The sequence below is a fragment of the Hoplias malabaricus genome, chromosome 16 (assembly GCF_029633855.1).
Source record: "Hoplias malabaricus isolate fHopMal1 chromosome 16, fHopMal1.hap1, whole genome shotgun sequence".
Classification (NCBI taxonomy): Eukaryota; Metazoa; Chordata; class Actinopteri; order Characiformes; family Erythrinidae; genus Hoplias; species Hoplias malabaricus.
Window position 1 is genome coordinate 12,542,978 of NC_089815.1, and position 21,656 is coordinate 12,564,633.

At 35.9% G+C, this 21,656-nt stretch overlaps 1 protein-coding gene across 1 annotated transcript; it reads right to left on the reverse strand.

Moving 5' to 3' along the window:
- Positions 1–323: 323 nt before the first annotated feature.
- On the reverse strand, positions 324–21,367 carry lonp1 (lon peptidase 1, mitochondrial). The gene is made up of 18 exons (XM_066648019.1): positions 20,795–21,367; positions 16,854–16,942; positions 16,647–16,766; positions 15,025–15,277; positions 13,902–13,963; positions 12,819–12,948; positions 11,722–11,805; positions 10,773–10,993; positions 9,218–9,356; positions 8,947–9,125; positions 8,774–8,861; positions 7,736–7,858; positions 7,527–7,643; positions 7,253–7,393; positions 6,829–6,994; positions 4,288–4,508; positions 2,591–2,755; positions 324–1,088 (listed from the first exon to the last, which is right to left on the reverse strand). The coding sequence occupies exons 1-18, from the start codon at positions 21,299–21,301 to the stop codon at positions 939–941; spliced, it is 2,955 nt and encodes a 984-aa protein (XP_066504116.1). The 5' UTR covers positions 21,302–21,367; the 3' UTR covers positions 324–938.
- Positions 21,368–21,656: the final 289 nt, after the last annotated feature.

Below are 21,656 nucleotides of genomic sequence, written 5' to 3' on the forward strand. Positions count from 1 at the left end.
GAGCATATCGGGAATACAGACTTACAACGTTGATCCGTTCCTAAGTTGCATCGTAAACTGATTTTCTGTTTAAGTCGGAACATCCGTAGATACTGTACATAACATACTGTAAGCACTTATCCTAACACCTATCCTCGGTTCCGAGCCGCGTAACTGTGTATTCTTCGGCCGTGCACACCAAACACAAAGTTCGCGTTGCAGCGTTTGACGCAAAACCACTTAAGTTGAAATAAGGCTTTATACAGTAAACGGGAGATGTGTCATAACCATGAAACATCATAACTCATGACTGACGTAAGCCAAGGACCTCCTGTATTTACTAAAATGCTGGTGCTTAGGAGGGTGACAACTGATGGCTAAGGTATATGGACCACAACATCACAGGTACTTGTTCTTTGTTACTTACACATGTTTAATTATAAAAGCATTTTTGCCAATTAGACTGACAGCACTAGGTTTAAGATAAAAAAAATTTGCTCATGCGGTACATCTGGTGTACTGTCAAATCAAAACCAGTAGTGATTTTTATTCTGTTTTTTTGCCATAGAACTCAACTTTTATATCATGGTTCAAAAGAATACAAGGTATGACACGAATAAGACACAGCATTCACTACTTAAGCTGGACAATATTTTGAATGATTTAAAGGAAAAGAATCATTTCCTAGTTGAGAATTTTTCTTCCCAACTGCAGAATAGAAGACTGCACAGCAGCAATTTCAGAATTCCACCATCTTCAGATAAATACTTGATCTACAGAGATCAAATATGCAGGTTTTCTTTCTGCATTCAGAGACGGTGCCAATGGTGAGACTCCACAAAGCAAGCTTAACGAAGGTCAGTAAGCGTTGGTAGAAAGAACCTTGTCTGGTATTGAAGCTTTCTTCAGATGTCAGGCACAATCTAGCATTACCAATGTTTTAAAAATAATTAGGGTGTTCATTTTCTTGGGAATACGATCTTGTAAATTTCCTCATAATGTTCAACGAAGTGCACCTCAAGGCCTTCTCTAATGTAATCAGCCAGGTCTGAGAAGTCTTTCTTGTTTTCTGCAGGAAGTATGATACAGTCTACACCAGCTCTTTTTGCCTGTGAAAAAAAAATAACATTGAATAAGAAATAAAGAAGTCTTTATAACAGTGAATTCAGTACAAAAGTATCTTGTCAACCGTTAGGGGCACTAGGCACCTTCACTTTGTGATAACCTGAAAAGATAATTGTAAAATACAGTCTATATATGTTTCAGAACACCCCCCTGCCCACTTAAATAGCCATGAAATCACAGATGAAGTAAAATATTAAAAGCTAAATATTTTGGCTTTGTAAATAAAATGAATTATTTGAATTAATGGTATATTTTCTCCATCTCAAGTATAGGGAAAATTTACTGGATCACTCAATTCTGTACAAAACAATTTAAATCATCAGGTAATTTGAATTTATAAAATGCCTCCACAAATGTAAGAATGTAGATTTAGTCTGTAATTAAAAGGTAGTTCTTACTGAAGATGTTGCATTTAGTTTTTTGAAAGAACAATTGGACAGTTTCTGACAAAACTAAGCAACTGGTTGGATGCGATGGGTTAGAAATGCCCAACGAAATGTTAATTGGATGAAAGTGATATTTAGTGATGAATCATGAATTTGCACCGGCTTCAGAGATGATACTGATTCTATTGTCTGGAACATTTCTAAGGACACATGAAAAACCCTTCCCCACTCATTATACATGTCAAGTGGCATTTACCACAGGTGTACATTGCAAGTTTGGTGTACTTTTCTCATTTCATTAATAGAGCATATGATTGGGGATGAAGTAATTTTTCAGTATGATGATGCTTTATGCTACAGAGAAAAGAGAAATATTTTCCTCAGTAAGTTCATGTCCACTCAACATGCCCAAACTGCCTGGAGCCCTACCCTCCTCCAAATTTGCATAGTGCAATTTCTGCATTGCTGAGCCCAGATTAGTAACAACAGAAACTCCATTTTGTAAGTCAATTAAGCATCACAATGAATTTTAATTTTAAGAATAAAAAAAAAAAACTATAAAAATGACAGTTTCTTTTATGCAATCTCATTTACATACCAGAATATTAAGATATTAAATTATTTCGTGTCATATCTAATTTGCATATTTGCTACAAAGTAAACAACTTGGACAAATATCCTCCAAGTGTGGTCATTCTGTCATTTTTTCTGGGGGTTGTAATATCTAATTAATAGTGTGTTAGTCCATGTTATGTCATTCTATTCTTTAGAGGACACTTGCTTTCTCTTGTTTTAAAATATGAAGATATGTTTCTCTGAAATCTTGTAAGTTAATTGCTTGCAGCTGAGAAATCAAATACATTTGGTGTCTTCAGATACATCTGAATTAGGAATACTCTGCACTATATTGGCAAATCTGAGTGGAAATGTAATAAATGGAGAAAATGTCTCTCCCTTATTCAGAGTTGTGTACATATGTTTAAACCCAATGCAGAGCTGATTAAGTGCTTTTGAAACATCTGATATGTCCCGTTTTTTGGAAATTTTGTAATTCTATAGATTGAGTGTTCTTCATAGCATACTTTCCCTGTGAAACTCACTGCAATGGTCTTTTCCTTGATGCCTCCAACAGGCAGAATCTTCCCAGTCAAGGACACTTCTCCAGTCATGGCCACATTCTGTCTCACAGGGGTGCTTGTGGCCAATGACAGCAGTGCTGTTACTATGGTACATCCTGCACTTGGTCCATCTTTAGGGGTAGCACCCTAAACACATTCATAACATTTAGACAAGAAAACTACACAATGAGAATATGATGTAAAGGGCACACATTGATGTCAGTTATCATGATTACATTATTTATTATTGTTACTGGGATGACCAATTTTTTTCTCCTGATTCTATTGCTTAAACAGTACCAAACATTTAAAAATAAATTCCTGCTGCTTAAAATCATTACAGCTTTTAAACAGTGCTACCACATTTGAAGAATTAATTGCTTGCTTTGTCTCCTTGCTGCCTATTTTCTCCATTCTACATTTACTGTCCATACAGGACCATACTTTGTTTACAGTACCACCATAGAGCAGATGGATCATTCCCAATCCTGCAGTGACACTGACATGGTGATGGTGTATCAATGTGTGTTGCACTCGTACGAGTTGATCAGACACAGCAATGCTGCTGGAGTTTTTAAATACTGTGTCCACCCACTCTCCACTCTCCTACCTTGTTGGTCCACCTTTTAGAGGCAGAGCGAGTAGCTTATCCGTTGCTGTCAAATTTGTTTTGGTCATTCTCTAGTCCTGCATCACTGGACACAGGACGATGTTGGCTGGATATTTTCTATTGGGTGACTATTCTCCGTGCAGCAGTGACACTGAGGGGTTTCAACAGTAAAGCTGTGTTTGATCCACTTACACTAGTGCAACACATACCAACACCACCACATCAATTTCAACTGCTATATGCTACATAGCATATTACCTATAGCTAGTAATATATAATTAATCATCATCAATAAGCTTTTTAGACCATGTTATAAGGCAGTAATATAGAAATTATATCTATAGTGGCCAGTGCCCGATACACCGGATTGAAAAATCCATATTAGTGAATATGTACAAATGTACAATGCCATTTTAGGGCCACGGCCTTGAAAGCAATAAATAAATAATATTCAGAGAATAAAGTCAGAAATCTGAGAATAATCTACAAATAATTCTAAGAATAGTGTCGGAATATTTCGCTGTACATACAATCGGGCAGACACAACCACAGTGTAACTGATGAATGCAGTGTGTTGCTGAAGTCATACTAGGGTATAGATTTCAGGAATAAATACTCAGTCCTCTGCCACATGAGGATTTGTGTGTCACAGATTGTGATTAGTTTTTAAACCCTGAATCTGGCTCATGGACTCATACAATCAGCTAATGCCGTATGCACTGCAGTCAGGGGCTGCACTAACAGGGTTAGTTGTCATGTCGTGTGGATGTATTTAATAAATAATTCTGTTCACCGACTGCTTCTTTCACAACTCACTCTATGGTGCACAGACTGCGAATCTGTCTGTCTACATATTATATGAATAATAACCCAAAACAGTATTTCTCTAAATATTCTGACTTTATTCTCTGAATAAACTGACCTTTTTTCTCAGAATTATACAGAGATTATTCACTGAATCTTTTTTTCCAGTGCCATGGCCCTAAAACTCTGTGGTACAAAGGCCAGGTGTAATAAAAATAGGAAAACAAAATTTTATCCAAAAAACATATTTTATTTATGTCCTTACCTCTGGCACATGCAGGTGCAGGTGACAGCCCAAAAGGAAGTAATTTTCTGGCTTCTCCTTCATGAGGAAAGAGCGAGCAAAGGTGTAGGCAATTTTTGCACTTTCCTTCATCACATCTCCTAGCTGCCCTGTGACCTCAAGTGAGCCTTCAGTGGGTGCATCTTTTTCTTTTGAGATATTTGGCCTCCTCAGGGATGTCTCAATGAACAGTGTGGAACCACCTGAGAAGTTAGGATGTTGTGTGATACATTGTCAAATTAAGTCTAACTAGATTTTATTCAGAAATGCTAATAAATTGAAAAAGCAGCTGCTATTTGCCAAGGCTTATTACTGTATAACTGGTAAAATACATATTAGTGTCCCACTCTTGTCAACAAATAAACACCTAAAAAAACTATATCACAATTAGAAATTTAGATTATAATTTCCAAAAAAAGTTTCTTAATTCCTTAGAGGTCATACTAAGACATTTTTTTTTCTGCACATTAATTTTTTTTTGTAGCCTACCTACCCACAAATTGCATTTTAGACTAAGTGCAGACTTTAGAATTATACCGCCCGCTCATCTAATTATCTCCAATTACAGTGCTGCACCCACCTTTATGTGAATGCAAAGGCTAAACACCGTAAAACAACCATGAGTGTTAAGAAATTTGTTTACATTTACTGTTTAAGTATGGTTAAAACAGGAACAAAAAAGAAAGACAATAAAGTGAAAATAGTTAAAAAGTATTTGCTTGTATGGAAGCATATTAGTAACAAAATTAAAATGTAATATACAAAATGGTATTGTAATTCTTTAAAGCTTGAACTTTAATGTTACACTCATACTTGCAAATAATTAATGTTTCATTTCCATACAGATTAGGATGCTTTGAAATTAAAAGGTATTTCACAATTTGAATGTTTTATGTGTCCATGCAATATTTTTTCTAAATAATCAAAACGTTATTCACCTAAATACATAAGCATCACAAGTGGTTCTATAGCTCTCATTCAACTCCTCTGCCATGTTTTTATTTAAAACTTTAAGCATGCCTTTGGCCCCACACCGATGGCATGATTGGCGGGTGGGAAAGTCTATGGAAATGGAATCTGTTTGGTTTGTATTTTCCCAAGCATTTTCAACAAGGACTGAGAGCAGTTGGACTGATATTGTTATATCAAATTAAAGGGGCCTTGTTTTCCCTTTAACATTTGAATTTTGCTATCTTTCTTATATGATGGTGAGTTTGAGAATTATAATTTCTCACTAAATGCAAATGCATATTATGTGCATAACTTTTTAATTATTAATTGGACACAACTGTTGCATGGTCACAAGAAGCATGTTAATTCAAATATAAATGCTAGTCTTCAAATTTTATTTTATTTAAAGAGATACTCATAAAATATTCAAATTGCAAATGTAAATGGAATTACTGAATTTGAATTATATATCCAATTTGCATGTATGTGTGGAACATTTAAAATCAACCTTTACACTGCCATTTTGTGCATTATATTTTCATCTTAACTGTACTAGACACTCCTCAATCCTTGGCTAGCGCTGAATGTTAACTGTGCCTCATTTGCATTTAAATGAACAGGTACTGAATCCAGTCATTCTGAAAAGGGACATTTAAACTCAGGGGAAATTGTGCTGTGTTGTTTAAACCTTGTGGTATTTTGACACTTGTGAATTGTGTTAATTTGTGGAGAAGGGCTATAATATGTACCCTTACATCTCCAAATCCGGAACTTGGATCCAGGTTGGGATGTTAAAATTGCAAGCTCATATGACACTAGCTGCAACTGCTAATGCACCTGACTCACTAGGTATAGTGTCATATCAGCTGGCCATTGTAAAATCCCAGCCTAGAACCTGGATCAATGGTCTGAATTTGAAGACCTCTGCTCTACACCTTTGATTTTATTTAGTATGCACTGATCTATGAATGTGAAATTGCGTAGGCTCCTCAAGCTATGATGGGGTTACATTCCAATAAACCAATTGTAAGGTAATTGCATCAACAAATGAAGAGTTTTATATCATGTTGCAGACTGAGGGTTACTGCTCAGCTAGCTGGCTGTTTCACATATGCTCAATTAAAATCAAAATGTCTAATTCAGTATACGATTTATGTTGAAACCCTATTTATGCATATTATCTGATTAGAAAAGTTGTAAACTGAGCCATAATAATTCAAGAAATGTCTGCACTACCTGCGCCTCTATGTCCTCATAAACCTGTTCATATGCAGCTTGAAAGCCCCAAACTGGACTTTGACATGACTGGTTCTTAAGGTTTTTGATGATTAAAACCCTTGTTTGAATCTGCCCATTTAAAATTCTTTTTGGAATACTTAATTTCCAAGATGAAAATGATTAGCTTTGACTGCTTATTTCAATGATGATACACTTGAAGATAAAACAATTATTGGTATTTACCCGGAATTCCTATAATCTATGTTGTCATTTACAGACAAACTGAACTTCAAACGGAAGAAAAAAAGAGCACTGTTAGGTGCCTTAATTTTTGTATTGAATGTTGTCTTTTACCCATAGCTGTCCATGCCAGACCCATGACCACTCCAGGCGGTGTAACATCATACATCCGGTCCACTGTAAAGAGGGGCTTCCCAACATAGTCCTGAAGATTTTCAGCAGTTATGTTGACAGAAGTCTCCTGGCCATTAACAATGCGGAATGCTGCTTTTCGAAATACCTGCAGGCATTTGACAGTAGTTAGTCAAATGTCTATATTTGCCAAGAATATATATATTTGCAGACAGAAAGTATAATCAATTTAATATACTCATGAAAACAAACAAACAAACAAACAAAAACAGTATTACACAACATTTCTAAAAATTTGATTTATGCTCAAAAGTCATCATCATTATCATCGTCTTTTCCGTTTAATCCATTTCAGGGTTGCGGTATGCTCAAAAGTCAAAAATTGTATTGTGGATTTGGTCCTGACCTTCTCCACCTGTTTCTGGAGGTTCCTGACCCCACTCTCCCTGCAGTACTGCCGGATGAGAACATTTAAAGCTTCAGAAGAGATGCTTGTCTTTTGCTCATCTAATCCACAATGTGTTCTTAACTGTGGCACCAGGTATCTCTGCAGATCAAAACAAGGATATTACTGACCAAATATGATGCAGCAAAATAAAAAACTAAATATATGACAGTGTAATATTATTTTAATTCTGTATCAAATAAGTGAAAAATCACTGTGTCATGCAGTTTCATACCTCTGCAATGGCCAGTTTCTCCTGAGCTACATAGCCAGATACATTGATCATTTCCATTCGGTCTCTTAAAGGTTCTGGAATGGTGTCTGTAACATTGGCAGTACAAATAAACAGAACCTAGATGGAAGACACAAAACCAAAGCATCATTAAGCCAAAGGTCCTTTCATAACAAAATATAAACTAAACTAATGCACACCACCAACTGCACCTTGGACAGGTCCACAGGCACATCTAAGTAATGGTCCAAGAAATGTGCATTCTGCTCAGGATCCAAAAGCTCTAGGAGTGCAGAAGATGGATCGCCTTGGTAACCTCTGCCTATCTTGTCCACCTGTTAGATTTGTAAAGGGAATCATGACAGAAATATTATTCACATTTACTGTCTAACTCATCAACCAACTTCAAGGCATCACTGAAATACATTGGGGGGTGGGGGGGGGAGCATGTACAGCATGGTTTAACTGGAGTTCCTTTAGACAAGCAAGCTTGAAGCAGAGGATTGTCTGTTCAATTCCCATGACCACCAAGAAAAAAAATTAATTCACGGCTGAAGTGCCCTTGAGCAAGGCACCTAACCTTACCCAGACGCCGAGGTGGTTGGCAACCTACTCCTGTTGTGTGTGTTTTCACTGCCCCTAGTGTGTGTGTGAAGAATTGTTCACTAGTGCGTGTTTGTATGTCCACTGCCACAGATGAGTAAAATGAAGAGAAGCAATTTCCCTATATATCAATATATCAATAACTGGGTTTCTTCTTCATTTTGAAAATGCTAAGCAATTTGCCACTCTTCTTCCGGGGGCATTTCTATTGGGGGTATTCTTGTCATACAGGAATGTTTCACTAGGTACACTGAACCAAAAAAAAGCTGTTATCACATATATCATTTTCAATTACCAGCAACCATTTCTTATTCTACAGTATACATTATTTCCTATATGAACTCCAACCCTGTGCAACGCCATCAGCTGAAAGATTGAAGAGTGATAACAAATGAGGAGAGCATTCATTGAAAAAACTGTTTATTAGAATAGTCCTGCTGTTTAAAAAAGAACTGCTAAATTGTCATTAATTTTATTGTACAATAACATCCACTGAATAATTATATATATATATATATATATATATATATATATATATATATATATATATATATATCCCCCCCCATGTTTCTCCTATATAAACCTGGCCTTGTATAATTGCCTAGAGGTAGCTGGCTGCCAGCTACTAGCTGCTGTGTAGAACACACCTCATCAATGAGAACAAGTGGGTTCTCAGTCTTCGTCTTCTTTAAACACTGAATAATTTTTCCAGGCATAGCTCCAACATATGTTCTCCTACAATGTAAAAACATGAAGAAATTATATGCTTAGTAAACAACAGTGCAATAATTGCATAAATATTGGATTCCACAAAACCAACCTGTGGCCCTTAATTTCAGCCACATCGGTCATGCCTCCAACACTGAAGCGGAAGTATTCTCGGTTAAGTGCTCTGGCAATGGAGCGGGCAATGCTGGTTTTCCCTACTCCAGGTGGTCCATAGAAGCACAGGATCTTTCCTTGCGTGCTACCCCTCAGCTGGCTGACTGCTATAAACTCCTGTATGAAAACAAAGAAAATTAATGGATTTTAATGTATTACATGTTTTTAATAAAACAACAGATATATTTATTAATGAAGGATCAGCTTACAAGAATGCGCTTCTTCACGTCTTCCATTCCATAATGATCCTCCTCTAGCACTTCTTTGGCTCTAGCTAGCTCCAGGTTCTCCACACTGTTGATTCCCCAAGGCATTGAGGTCAGCCAATCTAAATAATTTCTTGTAACACTAGGGTGCAATAGAAAATGAAAGTTAGTATTCAGTTAAATTTCTTGATCTACATAATAAATGCAATGGGTAAAAACATGAAAAAAATGCTTTCAAGACAAAGTTGTAGGTTGCAGTATGTAGTAAACTATCAAATAAATCTTTAAACACAATATGCATGACATTTTAATTAGACTAAACTGGGAAAGTACCTAGTATAAGCCCTATGGGCTTTTTTGTACTTTCCCTTCATTATTTTTTTATTATTTGTTTATGGTTGTTTTTGTTTTCTGTATTCCAATATTCTTATCTATTGTGCATAATTTTAAAAAAGGTGAACAATAGTGCAAACATGCTTTCTGGTGGAGTTGTGGGCTCTTTTAAGGAGTGTAGGTTGTCCTCAGTGGTCCATGAGTCTCACAGTTCTGTGGAAAAATGCTAACTTAGCATTTAGTTGGGGTGGAATTGATCACACTGAACTTTCTTCCAGAGGTAGGTGGTTGAAAGTGTGTGGAATGGGTTTGCTTAATGTCCAAGCTTTTAAAGATTACTTGACCAGTCCTGTAGTGTCTCTTTGAGGCTGAGGATAAAGTAGTTTAAGTTTAAAGTTCTAATTTAAGTTTTAAAGAACATTGGAAAAGCACGGGGTTCTACTGATTTGTTGAAAATATCTTTAGAAAAATAAGTGTTGATGGTGAAATTAGATCTAGCCTTCCTTACTTTTTTGTTTTCTGAAAAGCCTGTTAACATCAAGGCATATTGATGGTGAGTATGGGGAATAGCTGAGGGATCCAAACTGGGGGCGGGGGCAGGTGTTTAAGGACAGGAGAGAATGAGTATGACTGGGGAACCTCCTTTGCATATTCAAATCTGCAAAAGAACTGTTTCATCTCAAAAGCCTTTGGTCTACTGGAGGTAGTTAAGGAGAAGGTGGTGGTTGGTGTACTCACATTGTAATTGCTGAGCTATTGAAGTTAGTTTTTTTAGCAAGGGCATAGCCTTCAGTTTATCTGTGTATGTCCTCTTTGCTGTTTTGATGCATGACTGCTGCCTCCTATTTCCTGTGAACCCAAGAGCCCTGGATTTTCACTGTTCTATCTCTGATTTATCACTGTTGTAGCATTTCAAGCTCTCTAGCTGTCCACCTCTTGAGGACAGGCTTTTGGCCACATGCTTGACAGTGTAATATACCCTTTTGCCTTTGGGCATTTCTATAATCATCATATAAAATGCTTGACAGTGGCAGATTCAGTATCGTTGCAACCAAATGCAGCACAAATTATACTTCTGGCATGTCAGAAGAGTTAATCTCTCTCTCTCTCTGTAGGTGTTTTTGCAAAGATATATGAAGTGAAGACATTACATATTATATTATGTAAGCTCATTCAAAATATATTGCACCATTTTCTAGAAAAAAATAAATGTCTTCCAGCTTACTTGAATTCAGATGAATGATTGTCCAGAAGACTCAGTTTGTTTAGCTCCTCATTAATGACTTCCATGATGTGTTCAGGCACATTTCGGTCCTTCAGTCTCTCACGGAATTTCTCTTCAATGGCATCTTTGTCCTCCTTCTCCAGTCCCAGCTCTTTCTTGATGATCTTGAGCTGCTCTTGCAGAAGGTACTTCCTGTGAGTTTGCTTGATCTTCTCCTCCACCTAGAGAGCAGAGACGCATTAATTAATCTAGCCAACAACAGAAGTAGACTGAGCATTTGGACCCTAACTGTTTTGTTCTCCTAGTTTTCTATTTAAGGCTAAAATTTTCACACTCATTTGCTACTCTCTGGAAGCAAAGAAATGACCACAATGTCTTAGACAATTATGCAGTTTGCTGTTACATTGTAGAATTAATGTTAACCTTTACAAGAACAATAGGGCCTATCCAAATTGTAAAAAATTTCCAAGCACTACCTCTCCTTCACCAGACAGTATTATTTTCCTGGCATTTGCTAAACTCAGATTTGTCCATCAGATTGCAAAACAGATACATAATTTTAGAAAACATGAAGCCAGCATGAAGATACTCCAGAGAGACAAACTCCAGGTGACTCTTGACACAGTGGACACTTAGGACACTCTCTTAGACAATTTGTGGCTGTCTTAATGCACTTGTCAGTTGACTGGGGGAAATCCAACAGGGCAGATATATCACAAACTGACTAGTGGCAAATGCTGGATCCTATGACCTATTTAGTATAACCCACTAGGCCTGGCTGAAATACTGGAGCTCACTACAAGTCCTATAGTTGTTTTTAAATAGAGCTAGCTATTATTTTGGCTTATTTCCACAATTGTGGAAATTTAATCACTTACATTTAATCATTCAGAACATGGTGTTTCATCCAATACCGAACCATAATAAGTTTCATAATTAAACAATTTACCTCTCTGCCAAGGCGCTGCTGCAGTTTACTCAGCTCATATTCCTTCTTCAGTAGTGAGAGGGCCTTATATAACCGTTTAGGTATCTGAAAATGTAACATAGCAAGAATCTGCATTTTATTCTTGCAAGAAAAATTTCAAATTCAAAAACACTCAGGACACACCTTAGCCAAATACAAATAATATTTATAATTATTAAATTATAAATATTTATATTAATATAAAATAATTTATAAATATCATATATTGTTATATGTGTGATTTTAGTAAGCAGTTATTTATATTACTAGTACTAGTAACACTAAAACCCTAAAAATAATACTCTGGTGTGGTGGACTTGGAATAATCTTATCTACAAAGGAGTGGCCCTTCAGAAACAGTTTGGGGACCATTGCTCTATAAACACTGCCTATGACCTCACTTTGAATCTGTTGAAGGCAACTGAATTCTATGTTTCTTTATAATGGGAATATAAAATAACATGTCAAGAGAAGTAAAAAACTAATCTCATTCTTGTTTTTATTGCAATTCAGCAAAATCGCAACTTTTCCAGAAATGAGGTTGCTTGTGTCTTGTTTACCAAAAGGCAGGATTCAATTACAGGGTCCAATTACAGTATTTTATTACTAAAATAGCCAGAATTTACAGTTTATTTATATCAAAATAAATGGGTTATATATTGTTTAAAACTTTTTTTCTCTGATTTGCAAATGGGGACAGGGGAAGTGTTTGGTATCTTTCTGGCGGGTCATGTTTAAATTTCTTAGAGCCTAGACAGTGCTGTTTAACACATTTTTAGAATGGATATCAAATTGGACAATTACATTGGACAGCATTATCATTTCTGTGAACTTGCTTAGTTTTTTGTACTAAAATAAATCTTTGAGGTCTAAGTTTAAGAATGCAGACTTATTTTTTCTTGATTTTGAAGACTTTCTTCAATTCTATATACCAAAAAATATTTTAGTTGTGGATATCAGAGGCTGTGTATATTGCTTAGCCAGGAATTGGCCCTTTTGTGTTGTTATTATATCGGACAAGCAGATGAATAATGATTACCCGGTAAGAGATCTTTTTAGCCAATATTTGTTCAACTTACATTGGTTTCTTCCAAAACGTCCTGTAACTCATGTGACTCTGCGCCAGTAAGAGCAGCCCCCATGTCACTCAAATAGATGGGGTTGTCCACTATTCTCTGTCCAGCCTGCATCATTTGTAGAACAGATTCCCTGTAGAACACACAAATTGTTATATCTTTACACTCCTACAACCCAATTTCCAAAGCATTAGGACATTTTGTAAAATGTAATAACACAGGGATCTGTGATTTCTTCATTTGCTTAAAACCTTTATTAAACTGACATACAATCTGACGCCCCACATTTCCAAGGTTTTTAATAACTAACTTAATATTATTTTTCAATATTAAAAATTTTGAATTTGATACCTGCAAAACACTTAACACACACACACAAAAAAAAAGAAAACACATTTTATTTTTTTTTAACTGAGCATACAAACTGTTGCAGTTTTGCAAGTGGAATATTTCTTGTTTAAAACTTCTTCACTGACCAGGCAGGACAGTCCAAAGTGTCTATGAAGCCACAGCTGTAACATATGCAGAATGAGACGTGGCATTGTCTTGTTGAAATAACCATGGACTAGAAAAATGTTGCCTGTTTGTCCACATTAAATGGTACTTCACACACATGTAATTCACCCACGCTCAATACCATGACAGATGTTGACCTAGGGGTCAGTGAGGAACTGGGTTTAGTAACAACAATTGTTGGGATTACACCAGGTAAATACAACCTCTTTCATCAGTGAAAGAAGGTGAAATGTTTTCTTTGCACTCTGTTCTGATTGGTCCTGTCTCATTCAAAAATACACTAGGCTAAAAAATACTCCACATGAATTTGCAAGTTTTCAGTTTCCCTATATGGAATGTGGATAAACATCATTTCTGGAATTTTTAAGCATATTTAGAAAATGTACAAAAACCTTAGTATCAGGTAATACACAAAACTCTGTTTTCAGTGATAGACACCCTTTAACAAGCAGTTTATACACATTTTGTCTTCTATCATTTAGTGCTTTGGAGATACCAACCTTATTAAAACAATCACACAGCATTCCTGTCCATGCAGTGTTATTAATGATTAGCATAATAATACACTACCTGTAGAGGGGGTTCAGTGCAATGATATCACGGATGGTCTTAACAATCTCTGCAGTCAAAGCCTAGAAGAACACAATTCAGTTCAAATTTATTTCAATAGAGCTCTTTCACAACTGATGTGGTCACATAACAGCTTTAAACTTACCAAGGGCTTACCCTTACTTTGGGCTTACCAAGTGAGCTAACCAATGCCATATTCTATGACCCTGTTCTATGAATCAGAAGTGAGTCATCGGAAGCACCAATAGCACCATATTTGCTAACTGACAGATCCCCCATCAGTCATCTGCCAGTCAGACAATCTGAAGCATGCACTTTTGGTCCACTATGGGAGCAACACAGCAAATTTGCTGCCGCCACTGCTTCAGATTTTATGAAATATCTTAAAATATAAATTTACACTGAGAAATTTTTCCAGTTCTTGATGAACAAATGCTAGGAAAAACTATCATCGTGGTGGTACCTTCAAGGGTAGATATTCAGTTCCTTTAGTTAGGGGAAATACCTGTACCTTTTTCTATTATTTTTATTTCATCTTCTTATATTATGTTTTTTTTATTATTTCACAATGTTGTATAATGTAAGATTACAAACATATGTCTGCCTTTTCCAGTGAGCAACTGCTGAGATACCACATGTATAATCTCTCCCAGTTTGGGGAGGTTTAGTGGCGTGCTCTGAAGTAGCCTGGCATATAAGCCAATACAGGATGCATTTTCTAATGAGGATAGCTTGCTGTGATGCATTAGCTAATGGAGCTATGTCACCTTGACATGTTGGCTAGTGGGAGTAACTCAACATTACACATTAGCTAGCAAGCAGGGTCAGCTCACCACAAGATATTAGCTTCCAATAACATGATAGCTAAGCAAAGGTGCTTGCAGCAATGGGTAAATCATCAAACATTCTATGTTCAAGGACTTGTGTTGCTCATCTGCAAACAGTGAAACAGAGCTATTAAGTTCAGCTGCTTTGTGAGAAAAGATTGAGATGAATCTAAAGTCAAAAGGGAAGCCTATTCTACTCTGGTCAACAGAGTACAAGGAGATGAATAATAAGTGGGTTGGTTCAAAGAAAGCTATATTAACAATTAATACAACACACACATTTATAGTGAAAGTACCTTGACCTCTTCTGTGACCTGAAAGTCCTCGTGTTTGACATTTTCTACCTCCACCATGAGCACTTCATTGGGGCTGGAAAGAGGAACAGCCTCCACCACAAACTCAGCATCCTGGACTCTCTCTAGCATCGCCTCAGCAGGAGAGCCAACGTCCTTACGAGTTCTCTTCGATTTCCGTCTAGGAGTCTTGGACTCTGACTCGGATTCCACTTGCTCATCAGTATCAATGTTCAATTTATTTGTAATCCGGATTCTAAACCACAATGTATAGAAATTCAAATTTAGCTTATATAGTTGCATCAACCAAGGTTATATATTTATTTTTTAATGAACAACTCTGTCATCATTGGAACAAACCCTATATCTCCACATGGACTCCTTTATATTTTTATTTTATCACACATATTTTTAAAGACACCAGCAGTCTTTTGCCTTTTCTATTAAAACTCATGATGAATGGACTGATGGTCCTGATAAAATTATCTTTAATGATAGTTAATAGGGGTATTATGTGGAAATATGCTACAACATGGTAAAAGACATGCTATTTGAATGAATTGGTTAACTGATGATGAAAAAAAAAATTTAAATTATAATACAAATTTTAATAAACTGATAGTGGGAAAATTGCATATCTGGAACTAAATTCACACACAACTGTTTGCTGTGTAGTGCGTTTAAAATGCAGTCTCATTAAATGCTCCAAAAGATGCTCTTCTTCATGTAGGGTTTACAGAGTGCTATCAGACCTGCTGCACTGAGAACTAATAAAGGCTGGAATCCCTCCACTACATTAGTGTCATTTACTTTAAGGAGAGTCACAGTACAATGCAAATGTATGTTATCCTAAGGATTTTGCACTGAAGAATATTTGAAGCAAACACTGATTAATTCACTGTTCACTTTTACTCTATTCACCATACTTCTTTAAATTTGCAAAACATTTGAAACCTGAGATAAAGATTTTTACTATTAGTTTTTTTTTTTTTTTTTACTAATTCAGAGTTAACAAATATATTAAATAGACTGGTACACACCCTATCAGCATGTACATTTATCAAAGACTTCTCATAGGTTTATATATATATTAGAACATTAGTTATTAAAACATAATATGGCTAATATTGTTCTTAATTTTAAATAGTGAAAATGTAAAATAGTTTACATATTGCTGTACAAAGAAAAACATGAATAAATTGAATAGTACTTTTATAAAGATGGAAAAGGCCTTCTTAACCTTCAGGGAGGTCAATTTAAAAGATTTAAATTATAAGTAATTTTTGAGAATTTCTTTTTTTATTTTTTTTTTTATTCTTTTATTTATTATGAAATTGTACAGCTGCTGTGTTCAAATGATATAGAAAACTTTACGTCTATTAAAACGTTTTGTGTGTATTTCTATATGTTGAGTTTAGCCAAGGTTTTTTATGCCAATGCATCACTAATATTTATAATTAAACAAGTCTATGCATTAGCCCCCTCCAGGGTGTGATCCCTCCTTGCGCCCAGTGAATCCGGGTATAGGCTTTGGACCCACCTCGACCCTGAACTGGATAAGTGTTTACAGACAATGAATGAATGAAAATCTATGCATTAGGACTGTGGTGAACCCAGCTTCTTACCTTCTGTGTCCCATTACTATCATTCGAAGTTTATCTCCAAGATCTTGCATCTCATGTATCTGAACAAAAGTCCCAGTGTTGTACACAGCATCCAAATTTTCCACTACATCCAACTCATTGCTGACAACAAAACAGAAAAATGTGTGATCTGTTCACATCCACATGAAACGTATGCACTATGAACTTCTTTCTCACTCAAATACTTACTTATCATCCTTCTTCAGAAATACTCCAGCATAGGGCTGAGCAAGTTGTACTTTTCTCCTCAGGAGATCCATCAACTGTTTATTCTTCACCTGGAGAGAGAGTACATAAATGATTGTATCTTATGAATTTCATGCTTTTACTAAGAAAAAAATGTTTTTGTGCGAAACTTACACAAATTACAATAGATCAAGGTAAGGCAATGATAGGCATGCTTACTATGGCTGAAGGCCAGGATGCTTTCAAAATGAAGCACCACAGAGGCCAGTCAATCAGAACACAAACTGTTTACACATACCTGTTTTAACAGTAGAGGCAAAAAATAGTCTGTTTAATTATAGGGGATGAAAGCATATAGGCAAATGGTCTGGTTAAAATCAATTATTACTGCTTTCACTTTATAAAAATAAATGTTATAAGTGAATCATAATAAACAATTCTTCAATATATATATATATATATATATATATATATCACTTAATATGTGTTTAGGAAAATCTGTAGAAATTCATATTGCTGGATGGAAAAAATAATAATAAATAAAATTTTAATAGTAAAAAAAGGAAAGAAAGTAAGAGCTAAGCATTTAGAAATGCCCTCTTAAATATGTGCATCAATAAAAATCAGGAGGAGTCCATTTAGACAGGGTTGCAAGAGTTTTGGATGATGAAACAGTGAGGAAACACATCATCTATTGTAAGGGGACTAAATGAACCCTGTCTGCAGTTAGACGACTACTACGTGTCACAATGTGCTGGAAACCACTGATTTTTAAAAAAAATTCTCAATAATTTCCAATGTATTGAAAGTATTTTTAAGACTTTAGGTGTGCTGCTTGTTGTTGATTGGTAAGATACATAGATTGTAAAGGCCATATTATTCATATTATTAATATACTTTAGTTTACATAACTGTACGTGTTAATAAATTTTACATCTTTGAGTTTGAAATATATGTCACTTCACCATGTTCCTTTGTTTTAAAAAAAATCTACTCCGGTAAAGTTGGTTTCATATTCGCATATTCAGATTTCTTTCTTCAATAGCTCTCAAACGGTGCATGCAAATGACTTAAGACTTGCAAAGTATTGTTTTTGGGATCCAAGACAAGCAACTACAACTCCCTTAATGTCAGAATTGTTTGCCATTTAAAAAACACGAAATATATTGTTTTCTATGGGCTGCCGCAATCTCCGCGAGAGCTAAGGGACCGTTTACAAACTACACTACACAGTAAAAACGAAGGTGACGAACCTCACACATGATGTATACTACATCTCTTACCTTGATAAATTTAACCATTACTGGCCCGTGGTGATACATTTTTCATTACAAATTTCAATAGCTTTTGAACCTTTGATGATATTGTTTCAAAACAAGTTGTATTTGAACAAGTGCAAGAGCTAAGGGACCTTAGCAGAGCTAAGGGACCGTTTACAAACTACACTACACAGTAAAAACGAAGGTGACGAACCTCACACATGATGTATACTACATCTCTTACCTTGATAAATTTAACCATTACTGGCCCGTGGTGATACATTTTTCATTACAAATTTCAATAGCTTTTGAACCTTTGATGATATTGTTTCAAAACAAGTTGTATTTGAACAAGTGCAACCCCACACCACATACTACACCTCTTATTTTAGTAAAGTTAACCATTGTTGGCCCGTGGTGATACATTTTTCATTATAAATTTCAATAGCTTTTGAACCTTTGATGATATTGTTTCTAAACAAGTTGTATTTGAACAAGTGCCACCCACATGACATACTACACCTGTTATTTTGGTAAATTTAACCCTTACTGGCCCGTGGTGATAAATATTTCATTATAAATGTCAATAGCTTTTAAACCTTTCATGATATGGTTTCTAAACAAGCTGTATTTGATCAAGTGCCACCCACATGACATACTACAACTCTTATTTTGGCTAATTTAACCATTGCTGGCCCATGGTGATACATTTTTCATTACAAATTTCAATAGCTTTTGAATCTTTTATGATATTGTTTCAAAACAAGGTGTATTTGATAAAGTGCAACCCACATGACATACTACACCTGTTATTTTGGTAAATTTAACCATTGCTGGCCCGTGGTGATACATTTTTCATTATTAATTTCAATAGCTTTTGAAGGTTTTATGATATTGTTTCTAAACAAGTTGTATTTGATAAAGTGCCACCCACATGACATACTACACCTGTTATTTTGGCAAATTTAACCATTGCTGGCCCGTGGTGATACATTTTTCATTACAAATTTCAATAGCTTTTGAACCTTTGATGATATGGTTTCTAAACAAGTTGTATTTGATCAAGTGCCACCCACATGACATACTACACCTGTTATTTTGGCAAATTTAACCATTGCTGGCCAGTGGTGATACATTTTTCATTGTTAATTTTAATAGCTTTTGAAGGTTTTATATTGTTTCAAAACAAGTTGTATTTGATAAAGTGCAACCCACATGACATACTACACCTGTTATTTTGGCAAATTTAACCCTTGCTGGCCCGTGGTGATACATTTTTCATTACAAATTTCAATAGCTTTTGAATCTTTTATGATATTGTTTCAAAACAAGTTGTATTTGATCAAGTGCCACCCACATGACATACTACACCTGTTATTTTGGCAAATTTAACCATTGCTGGCCCGTGGTGATACATTTTTCATTATTAATTTTAATAGCTTTTGAAGGTTTTATGATATTGTTTCAAAACAAGTTGTATTTGATCAAGTGCAACCCACATGACATACTACACCTGTTATTTTGGCAAATTTAACCATTGCTGGCCCGTGGTGATACATTTTTCATTATTAATTTTAATAGCTTTTGAAGGTTTTATGATATTGTTTCAAAACAAGTTGTATTTGATCAAGTGCCACCCACATGACATACTACACCTGTTATTTTGGCAAATTTAACCATTGCTGGCCCGTGGTGATACATTTTTCATTATTAATTTCAATAGCTTTTGAAGGTTTTATGATATTGTTTCAAAACATGTTGTATTTGATAAAGTGCAACCCACATGACATACTACACCTGTTATTTTGGTCAATTTAACCCTTACTGGCCCGTGGTGATAAATATTTCATTACTTAATTTTTACATTGAAACAACATGTAAAAACAACAGCAATAGTTATAATCAAAAAAAAAATTACTTTCAATGTAAAAATTAAGTTGTCTGACTCATGAGAGACATAACTTTTGCCAGAGGTGTACATACAGTAGGTGTATGCAAAACGTTGGTGTTTCCACAGGATACATTTAAAGAAAGCTGGAGCAGACATTTTACATTGAAAGTAATTTTTTGGATTATAACTATTGCTGTTGTTTTGTGTGTATATACTTACATTCTGCAAAATATTGACAGTTGGTCGATAAAAATATTTTAAAACCTGTTTAAAAAGCTGCTCAAATTATTGCCTACCCCACCATTACTTCATTCAAACAGCTACATGTTCTTTTTGAGCAATTTCATTAAACATTCAAAAGCTATTGAAAAGTATTCTCAAAAATGCATCATCATGGGCCAGCAATGGTTAAATTGACCAAAATAAAAGGTGTAGTATGTCATGTGGGTTGCACTTTATCAAATACAACTGGTTTAGAAACAATATCATAAAACCTTCAAAAGCTATTGAAATTTTTAATGAAAAATGTATCACCACGGGCCAGCAATGGTTAAATTTGCCAAAATAAGAGTTGTAGTATGTCATGTGGGTGGCACTTGATCAAATAAAACTGGTTTAGAAACAATATCATGAAAGGTTCAAAAGCTATTGAAATTTGTAATGAAATATTTATTCTTTGCAAGTTTTAAGTCATTAAGGCATGCACCGTTTGAGAGCTATTGAAGAAAGAAATCTGAATATGCGAATATGAAACCAACTTTACCGGAGTAAAAAATCTCTGTGTGATTGTTCACCTCAATGATTTTGATGAATCGAGGAAAAACGGGGTTTCTATTCACTGCGATCAGCGGTACATTAGGGAAAACCTCGGGCACAATCATTGGTGTTAAAGCGGTCATCTGTGGTGCTCCGTTTCCGCCCCCAGATCCTTCTCCTCCCGCGTCGTCGCTGCCAGCGTCACCGCTCTCGGGTTCATCATCTCCGGACAGAGCCCCAACCCCGGACCCAGAATCGCGGCAGCTGTTCCCCGTCACAAATCGCCTGCAACCATGAGCCGAGGCGTCTCTCTCGTGGGGCAGCACAGCACAAGCGCGTCTCCAGGTGTTGACACCGGCTGCAGAGACGCGTCTCCAGATCCCAATGCCCGCCGCTGGAGACTGTGTCCGCGGACAAATCACGGATATTTTTTTCGGGCTGCTGCCGCTTCGTGTAAGCGCCTCACACCGTAATGCAGTTCTTATTGCATCGCCAAATCTGTGTGCCCGACCACACGGAGAACAAAGTCTCATGTACGCCGCCATCTTCTTCTGGACGCTTCTGCGAACGACGACGGCTGATGACGCCACGTTGTTTACCTCACACACGCTGTCGTTAGCCAAAGCCTAGGCTGCGGCTAAAGTAGGATGTGTCCTCTCTCTAGGTCAGCATACATGTTTTCCTCTTTCGAAGTACCTAAATCAACAATAACACAATTGGAAAAAACATGTTCAACTTTATTTGGGGAAACAAATCTCCTTAAGTAAGAAAAGATGTTTTAAAAAAACAGAATAGAATAAAATGTTTTGGATTTCATCACACTCAATCATTCATTGTCTGTAAGCACATATTCAATTCAGGGTCACGATGGGTCAGGGGCCTACCCGGAATCACTGGGCG

Excerpts from the sequence above, each read along its gene's own strand:
- lonp1 (XM_066648019.1), bottom strand. The coding sequence starts at position 21,301 with ATGGCGGCGTACATGAGACTTTGTTCTCCGTGTGGTCGGGCACACAGA. Across the intron at positions 7,394-7,526 it reads AGAAACTGGCCATTGCAGAG|AGATACCTGGTGCCACAGTT; the intron begins GTATGAAACTGC and ends TTTGATCTGCAG. Across the intron at positions 6,995-7,252 it reads TCCAGAAACAGGTGGAGAAG|GTATTTCGAAAAGCAGCATT; the intron begins GTCAGGACCAAA and ends AAATGCCTGCAG.